This window comes from Geotrypetes seraphini, chromosome 3, assembly GCF_902459505.1.
Source record: "Geotrypetes seraphini chromosome 3, aGeoSer1.1, whole genome shotgun sequence".
Classification (NCBI taxonomy): Eukaryota; Metazoa; Chordata; class Amphibia; order Gymnophiona; family Dermophiidae; genus Geotrypetes; species Geotrypetes seraphini.
In genome coordinates, this window is record NC_047086.1 from 3,848,144 (window position 1) to 3,860,372 (window position 12,229).

General features: G+C 42.4%; 1 protein-coding gene and 1 long non-coding RNA gene across 2 annotated transcripts in view; one reads left to right on the forward strand and one right to left on the reverse strand.

Annotated features, from left to right (window-relative positions):
• Positions 1–12,229, reverse strand: part of LOC117358201 — a 167,575-nt gene that overhangs the window by 91,272 nt on the left and 64,074 nt on the right. The window lies entirely within an intron of this gene.
• Positions 1–12,229, forward strand: part of TRAF3IP2 (TRAF3 interacting protein 2) — a 61,640-nt gene that overhangs the window by 36,281 nt on the left and 13,130 nt on the right. Inside the window, exon 5 of the mRNA XM_033939827.1 lies at positions 7,698–7,786. Within this exon, the coding sequence (XP_033795718.1) occupies positions 7,698–7,786 (89 nt within the window). The remainder of the gene's footprint in view (positions 1–7,697; positions 7,787–12,229) is intronic.

Consider the following 12,229-nt stretch of genomic DNA (forward strand, 5'->3'; position numbering starts at 1 on the left):
GCTGCCCACGCTGGCATTGGCTTTCCCTCTGACATCACTTCCTGGCCCTGCGTCCCGGAAGTGACTTCAGAGGTGAGCCAGGCTGGCGTGAGCAGCAGGCCAGTGAACTTGTTCGTGATAACAAAGATTTAAGGATATATCACCTAAACAGTAACTACACCAAACACTAATTCCAATTCTATTTTTCCTAATATGTCCCCTCTGAAATTCTTAACAAACTGTATATTGTAACTTTCTGATTGTCCAGCTCTCTTCAATGTGAACCACCTAGAAGTCGCATGATTATGGCGGTATAGAAGAATAAAGTTATTATTATTATTATTATTATTAAAGAGAAATGGCAGACACAAGCGTGGCATGGGGGCAGAGGTGCCAATGCCCCCACCAAGATGGCATCTGGGGCAATCCATCCCCTCTTACTATGCCACTGTCTGGGATGCTTCTGAACTAATAGTAGAATTATAATATAGACTAATGCTGTATTCTGCTATCAGTGTACACAGCACTGACCAATATAATGTACAGAATGGCATTCCCCAGCATAGAGTGGTTAAGTCACATAGTAATTTCTGGATTGAAAAATTATTTTTATAATAAGGAGGAGTGTGTGGGCGCAGTGGTTGGATCTACAGCCTCAGCACCCTGGGGTTGTGGGTTCAAATCCAGCGCTGCTCCTTGTGACCCTGGGCAAGTCACTTAATCCTCCATAGACCCAGGTACGTTAGATACTGGGATTGTGAGCCCACCGGGATAGATAGGGAAAATGCTTGAGTACCTGATTGTAAAAACCGCTTAGATAACCCTGATAGGCGGTATATAAAATCCTAATAAACTTGAAACTTGATATATATAAAATGAAGTCAGATAAAGTCTTTAAAATACTGAGTGGAGTACTAGGACTAGGGGGCATGTGATGAAGCTACTCGGTAGAAGATTGAAAACAAAGCAGAGAAAATATTTCTTCACACAACATGTAATTAAACTCTAGAAACTGAACTAATTACATATGTAAATATGAAAAGGTGAAATATTTAGAGTGCAAATTATCACTGTCAACTGTTGTAAACAGTGTTTGAAATGTCTGTCTGCAAATGGCAGAAGCCTAAGAAGCGAGATGGAAGAGTTAGAATATATTGCACTAAATGAAGAGAGAGATATAAGAGGCATTTCTGAAATCGTAGTGATAGGGTGGATCAAATTGGTGGTGGGCCTTGAATCGAGCGAACTGGAAATTCTACAGGAGCAGAAACACACCTTTGAATCCCTTTGGGTAGAAATTCCATGAGTAAAGGGGAAAAGGAGAGTGATGGGAGTGTAGGAAATTGTAACTTTCAAAAAGGAGACTGATAAAACGAGGGGAATGGTAAAAGAGAAGCCTAGAGGAGGAGGAGGAGCTGTATGTGAATCCTAGACGCCCACACCAGATATATTCCGTGGATTACAAGGGGAGGAAGGAAGGCCAAACGACAGCCAGCACGATTGAGGTGAAGCTTTTAAAGCTAAAAGAAAATCCTATTACTACTACGATTTATCATCTCTATAGCACTGGAAGGTGTACGCAACACTGTACATTTAACATTCAAAAGACGGTCCCTTCTCAGAAGAGCTTACAATCTAATTTGGATGGACAAAGATCCATCTGAAAATAATAGCACTCACTGTTGAGTGTAATTATCCAAATCTTGGCGGAAGCATAAGGAAGCGACATTAACCTGAGGGGCCCACAGATCACGTGGAGAGCAAGCTGCAGATTAGGCAAAGGAAAGCAACACCATAGAGGTTTCCAATCAAACCAAGATGGGAAGAAATATGAAGTCTGTATCTAATGGTTGACCTGGCACAGCTGTGTTTTGGCGCAATGCCTTCATTGATAAGGCTGTGATTCTCTGTATGGTTTCCTTAGCTATACAGGCTGCCTTTGATACCATAGATTCCAAACTAGATAGGGGGAATAATAATAATAATTTTATTCTTATATACCACCAAAGCCTTGGTAGTTCAAGGCGGTTTACAACAAAGAAGAGCTGGACAAACAGCGAATACAGGTACAATGTAAGATCATCAAAATACAGGAGAGCATGATACAGAGGTGAGGCATAAGAGATTTTGGGAACAATTTGGTTAGGGTTGGAGAGGAGAGGCTTGAGAGGACTTGGTTACAAATTGGTTAAACAAGTTTGTTTTTACTAGTTTTGTGAAACTTAGATAGTTTGAGGAGTGCGTGATACTGTTACCCAGCCAATCGTTCAGTTGACCTGCTTGGAAGGCAAATGTTCTGTTCAGGTATCTTTTGCAGGCCTTTAGTGTTGGGTGGTTAAATAGGTTTAGTCTGCCTGTGGGTCTGGATGGACATTCTAAGTTGAAATGGGCCAAACCTAGAATGGATTTGAAACAGAGGTAGGCAAATTTGAACACCACTCTCGCTTCGAGGGGCAGCTTTTGGTAGTAGGGAATTAGGTGTTCCCATTTTTTTAACCCAAAAATCAATCAGATTGCCGAGTTTTGGATGATTCGGAGTCTTTGAATGATTTTTTTGAAAGACCCCAGATAAATGATGTTACAGTAGTCGAGTGAGCTTAGAATGGAGGATTGTACCAGTAAGCGGAGTGAGATAGTATCGAAGTACTTTCTGATGGTTCTCAATTTCCACAATGTTGATAAGCCTCTTCTGACCAGCGAGTCTGTGTGCGCTTCAAGGATAAGGTAACTCCCAGAATTTTTATGGAATCCGCAATCGGAAAGACTAGACCATTCAAGGAAATTGATGAATCTTTGATTTTGTCGTTCGGATTCACCAGGAAGAATTTTTTTTTTTCTGAATTGAGTTTTAATATGAAATCGGCCATCCATAGTTCGATTTGCTTTAAGATGGATGCCAGGTGATTCTTCGTCTCGGGTGTTAAGTTTGTTAGGGGAAAGATAATGGTGATGTCGTCAGCTTAGATGTAAAATTTGATTTTTAAACATTGCAATAGGTTCCCAAGTGTTGAACAGTGTGGGGGATAGGGGTGAGCCCTGTGGGACTCCGCATGAGTTTACCTAGCTGAAGGAATGAGTGTTGTCGCTGTAAACTTGGTAAGATCGTTTACTCAGAAAACCCTGGAACCATTTTAATACATTACCAGAGAGAGACCGATTGACTCCAAACAGTCCATAAGAATAGCATGATTAACTAAGTCGAAGGCACTACTTAGGTCAAATTGCAGGACCAGTGCACTTGTGCCCTGGCTAAATAAACTGTGGAGGGAATCTAGTGGTGAGGCAGTAACAGTTTCAGTTCTGTGCCTGGAACGAAAACCTGACTGGTTGTCATTTAGTATACAGAATTTGTCCAGATAGATTACTAAATCCTGGTTGACTAGGCCTTCCAGCTGAGTTGGAACATAAGAACATAAGAACATAAACAGTGCCTCCGCTGGGTCAGACCAGAGGTCCATCGTGCCCAGCAGTCCGCACACGCGGTGGCCCAACAGGTCCAGGACCTGGACTGTAATCCTCTATCTATACCCCTCTATCACCTTTTCCAACAGGAAATTGTCCAATCCTTTCTTGAATCCCAGTACCGTACTCTGCCCTATTACGTCCTCTGGAAGCGCATTCCAGGTGTCCACCACACGTTGGGTAAAGAAGAACTTCCTAGCATTCGTTCTGAATCTGTCCCCTTTCAACTTTTCCGAGTGCCCTCTTGTTCTTTTATTATTCGAAAGTTTGAAGAATCTGTCCCTCTCCACTCTCTCTATGCCCTTCATGATCTTGTAAGTCTCTATCATATCCCCTCTAAGTCTCCTCTTCTCCAGGGAAAAGAGTCCCAGTTTTTCTAATCTCTCAGCGTATGAAAGATTTTCTATCCCTTTTATTAGACGTGTTGCTCTTCTCTGAACCCTCTCGAGTAACGCCATATCTTTCTTAAGGTACGGCGACCAATATTGGACGCAGTACTCCAGATGAGGACGCACCATCGCCCGATACAACGGCAGGATAACTTCTTTTGTTCTGGTTGTAATACCCTTCTTGATTATGCCTAGCATTCTATTCGCCTTCTTAGCGGCCGCTGCGCACTGTGCCGTCGGCTTCATTGTCATGTCCACCATTACCCCCAAGTCCCTTTCTTGGGTACTCTCCTTCAATAATATCCCTCCCATCGTATAGCTGCACTTTGGGTTTCTGCTACCCACATGTAGTACTTTACATTTCTCAACGTTGAACTTCATCTGCCATCTCGTCGCCCATTCCCCTAGTTTGTTCAAGTCTCTTTGCAATTCTTCGCAGTCCTCTTTAGTCCGAGCTCCACTAAATAGTTTTGTGTCGTCCGCAAATTTTATTATCTCACACTTCGTCCCTGTTTCTAGATCATTTATGAATATATTAAATAGCAGCGGCCCAAGTATCGAGCCCTGCGGGACACCACTCGTGACCCTCCTCCAGTCCGAGTAGTGGCCCTTCACTCCCACCCTCTGTTTCCTACCCGCTAACCAGTTTCTGATCCATCTATGTACATCTCCTTCCACCCCATGGTTCTTCAGTTTTCGAAGTAGGCGTTCGTGGGGTACTTTGTCAAAGGCTTTTTGGAAGTCTAGATATATGATGTCTATGGGGTCACCTCTGTCCATCCGTTTGTTAATTCCTTCGAAGAAGTGCAATAAGTTAGTTAGGCACGATCTCCCCTTGCTGAAACCATGTTGACTGGTTGTCAGAAGTTTGTTTCTTTCAAAATGTTCATCAATGTTGTCTTTTATAAGTGCTTCCACCATTTTACCTGGAACTGAGGTCAGACTCACCGGTCTGTAGTTGCCCGGGTCACCTCTTGATCCCTTTTTAAAGATGGGCGTAAGATTTATAAACTATAAAGAGTTTTATCTCTTGCAAAATTGTCATTTCTTTAATAAGACATTAAGGGGCTCATAATCGAAAGAGAAAAACGTACAAAAACTGGCCTGTCGGCACTTGGACGATCATATATGAAAGACGTCCAAGTGCCGATAATCAAAACGGGTTTACAAACAACCTAGACCTTCCCACTGCCGCTGAAAAGCCAGAGCTAAACGGGGAGTTTCAGGAAGAGTGTCGAGGGTGGGATTTGGGCAGGACATGGGCCATGCTAGACTTAGTCGTACTGAATATATAATCGAAAATTTTACAACGCAGCCTAGACGGAACTTAGACATTGTGACTTAGGCCATTTAAAACATGGTCTAAGTCACAAAAACCTATATAAAATGATCAAATAAGCACTGCAAACACATAGTACAAACTCACACACACTACCCCAGTGATCACCGACCCCCCCCTATAAATCGTAATCACAACTTTAAATATTTGCCTCCAGAACATCAGCACCTGGCAGCCTGTCATAGGAAAGCCTAGTAGAGCTGCACGGAGGCGGCTTAAGTCATCGTGGGGGGGAGAGGAGGACCCAGGCCCATAAGCCACTGTAATCACTGCATTCTTGATGAAACATGTGCACTCCCCCCAAAAAACCCAAAACCCTTTTGTACTGCCATATAAGTGGCTCCTGCAGCCATAAGGGCTAGGTGGGTAAAGTACTTTTGGGGGTGTTTGGGGGGACTCACCATGACCTATAAGGGAGCTGTAGTGAGATGTTTTTGGGGCACCCTTTTTGTGAAATTCACAGCAGTGCCCTGTAAGGTCCCCACTATTCAGGTGCCATGTCTGGGTGTCCAGTCCATCACTTTGCTGACTCCTCCCACGTCCAACGGGGCTTACTCTAGGTGTTTTTGACTTGGATGAATATTTGGATGAAAATGTGGTATAAAGATGGACGATCAGACGGCTGGATGTATAGTTAGACGATATTTTTGGAAAATGTGTCCTAAGCTGTGTCTGACTTTGGACGACTTGCGACTTAGGCGAAAATGGACTTAGACTTTTCTTTCGATTATGCCCCTCCACCTATTTTTTTTCTGAGGCCCTCCAAGTACCTACAAATCCAAAATGTGGCCCTGCAAAGGGTTGGAGTTTGAGACCACAGACTTAGAGGGACCCAGTGAAGGAAAACACAAATATCAGCCCTCCCAGTAGCGGCTCCACGTTTGAAGGAATGCACTGCCAGAATAGCTGAGATTATGTAGGGACAAAATGCCTTTTTATTTGTTAAGGCTTTTTATTGCCTTAATACTGTGAAAGCTATTTGAGAGTTTTGTAAGCTCATTCTTTTATCTGCTATAAGATACTTTAAGCAGAGATATTTTAGGATAGGTTGGAAAAGGGTTTCCCACGTTACTGTTTTTGGTATGTTTGTATGTTTTACTGTTATCCGCTTAGTTATTAAGTGGAGAAGAAATTTTTTTAATCAATAAATCAGGGGTCATTGCCTGTTTCCAAAGTGGAATGCTGCTCACGAACCATTCTAATTCAAATACATCCGCTTTTGATCCAGGCAGCGGCCCCGACCCATATTTGCATCTGTGGTTCACGTCTCCATTTGTTTAACCATCTTTTCTTTGCAAGGTCTGCAGAGTGCATCCTGTACAAAAAGACAGCACCAGCAGCTGAGGTTTCACATGATTTACAATAATGTGCCTCTGGAGTCTGACATGAAAGAGAAGATGAAAAGTGACGCTTTTCATCACAAGCTAGAGGAGAGCAAGCCAGACTTTACACGGAAAATGTTGCTGTTCTGCAGCTGTAGATATGAGAATCCAAACCAAATGCAAAGCACAGGAGGAGCTAAAATGCTGAGGATCCCAGCAAAGTCCAGGGCACAAGGGGTTCAAATGCTGAGGTGTGGGGGTGCCGGGAGAGGAAGGGGCTTGAGCAAGACCCAGAGCACAGGAGGGTTAAATCACAGAGGATCCAAACCAAATTCAGAGCACAGAGCAGGGGTGTCAAACTCAATCACATAATCTAAAACACAGGCTAAGTTGCAGGCCAAATTTTTTATTAGTCTAGATCCTTCCTCACTCTGAGACCCCATATCACACGCCATCCTCATGCATTAATCATGTTCTGACAAGAACAACCAGCATGGAGCACCCTAGCCTGGGTCCTTCTGCCTACGGTGAGGCGCTTGGAGAGCTCCTGGGACTGGGGCTGCTTGGTTGGATGCTTAAATGCAGCAAAGTCACTGCAGGCCACATACAACGGCTAGGCGGGAAGGACTCGGCCCACGGCACAAACTTGTGTTTGACAGGATTCTAATGCTAAGAGTCCCAACAAAGTGCTAGGAACTGGTCTAAATTTGTAAAAAGTCTAGTTCCATTTGGGATTTTAAAATTTTTTTTCTTTTTCATATAGATTTTCTTTTCTGCTATTTTTTAAGAAACTTAAAAAAATGAATGAAGGCCTATAAAGATCATATGGCATTTTGAAAATCTTCCATGTCCCGTATGTGGTCAAGTATTTTAGATTCTCACCCCCACCACAAGCCCTGAGTTTGTCTCTTACACTGCAGAAGACATTGGGACCAGCGGATAGTGAGCTCCATCCCAGGAGATTTGCCTCCATGCTAGGTATCTGTCTGCCGCAGAATCACACAAAGCAAGGCCTGTTCTTGCAGAATTAAAGACATTTAGCTTAAGAACCACTTTATCTGGAGACTCAGTAAGTTGGACAAGAGAAAGCAGAACGATGGGTAGATAATTTGTCTCTCTTATAGAAAGCAGCTTTCATGAATAAGACAAAGTCTCTGTTTCCACCTCTCTTCACTGTAACTGTACTATATTCCACTTCCTTCATAGGAAAAGTCTTTATAACCTACTCAGTGGACACCGCTAGTGAGGTCTTGGACCTTGTGCAGGTTCTGTTCAGCTATGGATTTCACACCGCGGTAAGTAATCTTATAGAATACAATGCTGGGGATTGGGGACAGGGTATCTGATATCCTGACCTAAATGAACTATCAATCAGGTGAAGGAGGGGAAGGGAGGAGATGGTGCTTATTGATGGAAAGGAGGGGAAGGGCAGAGAGAGGGAAGAGATGGTGCACATGGATGGAGAGGAGGCAAAGGGCAGAGAGAGGGAGGATTTGGGGCACATGGATGGAGAGGAGGGGAAGACATGGAAAAGTAGAGAACAAGAAGGAAGCGGAAAAAAGTTGAATGTTAAAAGTTGATGGATGTAGAGCAGAAAGTGAAGGAGAGAAAACCAGCAAATGGATAAGAAGATCCTGTTAAGAGCACAGACAGAAGGAAGTGTAGCCAGAGGCTAGGAAAAGATGGTTAGAAAAATGAAATCACCAGACGACAGAGGTAGGGAAAATGATTTTATTTTCAATTCAGTGATTGAAATATGTCAGTTTTGAGAATTGACATCTTCTGTTTATGTTTTGCACTGACCACTTGTTTGGTAAGGCACAGCCATAAAACAATCCCAAATATTCAAAAACTAATATGCGCTGTTTAAAGTCTTTGCTAGAATGTTCTCTTGCATCCACGTAAGACGATCACAATGGAAAAAAACAGACCTCAATCTTTTGGCTCAAAAACACGAAAAAGTGCCAAATGAACTACTATCATCATAGGTACTTAGACAGCAGTAACTGCATTCTCAGTAACAGAGCGGCCATCTTTGAACACGGACCTTACAGTTTTATTTGGCAAAATGTGAATGGAAGATTGAAAAGTTCTTTCTCCTGAGGTAGCCCTTATTGTGGCGAAACAGGTCGGGAAGTTGTGCAATGGACTGCTAGGCAGACCTTCTAAGATAAGTGGTTACTTTATCTTGCTTTTTTCTCTTTGAGACAGTGTTGCGTTACTGCGTTTTTGGTAGCCACTTTTTCTTTTGCATATTTGCCTCCTACAACTGGATTGCTATCATCACTCATAAGATTCTTGCTACTGATTTTTCATGTTTTATATAACCTGTGTTTGGAAGCAGTGAAGTGTGATGTCTAAGTGGAGGTTTTTTTCAGTACCTATAATGAGAGTGGCTCGTTTGGCACTTTTTAGTGTTTTTGAGCCAAAAGATTTTAGTTGCCAGGCATTAGACCATTCCTATAACTTTTGCAGATCCTTTTTCATATTTTCCAGTCATGCTAGATAAAGGCAGAGGAGAGATATGATTGAAGTCTACAAAATCCTGAGTGTAGTAGAACGGGTACAAGTGGATCGATTTTTCACTCCGTCAAAAATTACAAAGACTAGAGGACACTTGATGAAGTTACAGGGAAATACTTTTAAAACCAATAGGAGGACATTTTTTTTCACTCAGAATAGTTAAGCTCTGGAATGCGTTTCCAGAGGATGTGGTAAGAGTGGATAGTGTAGCTGGTTTTAAAAAAGGTTTGGACAAGTTCCTGGAGGAAAAGTCCATAGTCTGTTATTGAGAAAGACCTGGGGGAAGCCTCTGCTTGGCCTGGATTGGTAGCATGGAATATTGCTACTTCTTGGGTTTTGGCCTTTTTGACCTCACGCAGATACCAAATCGGTATTGATGCTGGTGGAACTGTCCCATATGGGTTTATGGAGGTAGGAATCGAACTTACACAGACAGTTTTTTTCCATAAAATTCATCATACAGAAGAAATAGAACATAATATTGAATATGGCACGTCTGCAACCAATCTTTGCCTTACCTTAGCTGAAACTATAGCTGATACACTGAACGTAACTGACTGTTATGTTTGTGGAGAAACTCACGTGGGAGAACATTGGCCTTGGGAAGCACAAGAAGTAGATCTTACTAAATCCTCTTCTTTTATAGTTAATTTTACTAGATCTCCTCCCATATCAGTAGGCTCTCCCTGGATATTGAAAACTTTGTTCCTGATCCTTGTCTTGTTAGGCTCCAAACACCAGATGCCTTTCAAGCAGGATGGTCTGCTTGTACACGTACCTATACTTGGGTACCTGATAATTCCAACTGGGTCATTTGGCCCAATGGCACTCGACCCTTTCATAACACATTTTTCCTACTCCTAAGCCATTCTCAATATTCTAATTTAAATAAAACTCCTGCTGAACAAGTAAATTGGCCTTTATTGGATATGTGAGAATAAAGCATATGCCTGGTTACCAAAGAATTGGGTAGGGTCATGTACCCTTGGTATCATCCGACCCAGTTTCTTTCTACTCCCACTTGAACATGGAGCCAATCTAGGTTTCCAAGTATATAAATCTCATAGCAGAAGCAAGCGTGCTGTAGATGTTACAAAAGGACTACAAATAGGTGAGTGGAAAGACAATGATTGGCCCCCCTTCCCGTATTATTAGCTATTATGGTCCTGCCACTTGGGCTGCTGATGGTATGTGGGGATAGCGTACCCTATTTACATCTTGAATAGACTTATTAGACTGCAAGCAGTAGTCGAAACTATTACCAATGCCACTTCTCTTGCCCTGAACATTTTAGCAGTACATGATGACCAGCTAAGATATGCTATTTATCAAAACAGACTGGCTTTAGATTACTTATTGGCTACTGAAGGCAGTGACTGTGGTATATTTAACTTATCGAATTGTTTTCTGAACATAAGAACATAAGAAGTGCCTCTGCTGAGTCAGACCAGAGGTCCATTGTGCCCAGCAGTCCACTCACGTAGCGGCCCAACAGGTCCAGGATTTGTGTAGTAGTCCACTATCTATACCCTTCTATCTCCTTTTCCTTCAGAAAATTGTCCAATCCCTTCTTGAACCCTAATACCGTACTCTGTCCTATCACGCCCTCTTCCTAGCATTGGTTTTGAATCTGTCCCCTTTCAACTTTTCCAAATGCCCTCTCGTTCTTGTAGTTTTTGAGAGTTTGAAGAATCTGTCCCTCTCCACTCTCTCTATGCCCTTCATGATCTTATAGGTCTCAATCATCTCCCCTCTAAGTCTTCTCTTCTCCAGGGAAAAGAGCCTCAGTTTTTCCAGTCTCTCAGTGTATGAAAGATTTTCCATACCCTTTATCAGACGTGTCGCTTTCCTCTGAACCCTCTCGAGTATCGCCATATCCTTCTTAAGGTACGGCGACCAATATTGGACGCAGTACTCCAGATGCGGACGCACCATCGCCCGATACAATGGCAGGATAACTTCTTTCGTTCTGGTTGTAATACCCTTCTTGATTATATCTAGCATTCTATTCACTCTCTTGGCGGCCACTGCGCACTGTGCCGATGGCTTCATTGTCTTGTCCACTATTACCCCCAAGTCCCTTTCTTGGGTACTGTCACTCAATAGTATCCCTCCCATTGTATAGCTGTACCTTGGATTTTTGCTTCCTACATGCAAAACTTTACATTTCTCTACATTGAACTTCATCTGCCATTTCGTCGCCCACTCCCCTAGCTTGTTCAGGTCCCTTTGTAATTCTTTGTAGTCTTCTTTAGTCCGAGCACCACTAAATAGTTTGGTGTCATCTGCAAATTTTATTATCTCGCACTTTGTCCCTGTTTCTATATCATTTATAAATATATTGAATAGCAGCAGTCTGAGCATCGACCCCTGCGGAACACCACTCGTGACCCTTTTCCAGTCCGAGTAGTGGCCCTTCACTCCTACCCGCCAAACAATTTCTGATCTATCTGTGTACGTCTCCTTCTATCCTGCATATCGATGAAGTAGGACAGGTAGTAAAAGACATTAAAGATGGAATGAAAGAGGTTGCACATGTCCCTGTTCAAACCTGGAATGGAGTTCAACCAGATTAGTTTACTTCCTGGTTTCCTAATATTGGAGCCCTTTGTCCTATCCTGATCTTCTTAGGAATTCTTTGCCTCATCTTCTTGCTGGTCCCTTGCTGTATCAATCTTGTTAAAACTACAACTGCACAGGTATCACGCCAAATGCTAGCTGCTCACATATATTGTCATCTCACTCCACAACCCATTGATCCTAAGTATCAGACTATGCGTCCTCTCAAAACCATATTTGACGATTTTCCTCTCAATGAAGAGCCATCCTCAATAATATATTCAGATATCCAGAACACAGCTGAATCCCATGACACACATTTATAATCAGTCTATTTACCACTCCAATCCAGTTTTTATGATTCCACATATTTACTTATGATTTTGAATGAACATATTTCCTTATGAAATTATTATTTTAAGTGTAATGATTTTGAGTAACATTATATCTTTTTAATTATTTGCTTTGTCAGCATTGAGTCATACTATACTTATTGTCCTTATAGTTTAGTTTGGGGTTGGGTCACTTGTTCTTTTAATCTTTTATCAAGCTCAATTTCAAGTACCTGGGCCTTATGCCTGTACTTCGTGATCAACACCAGCTCAGCATAACCTGCATGCCTACTCTACTAGGGTGTCAAAGCCTTCTTAGGCTTT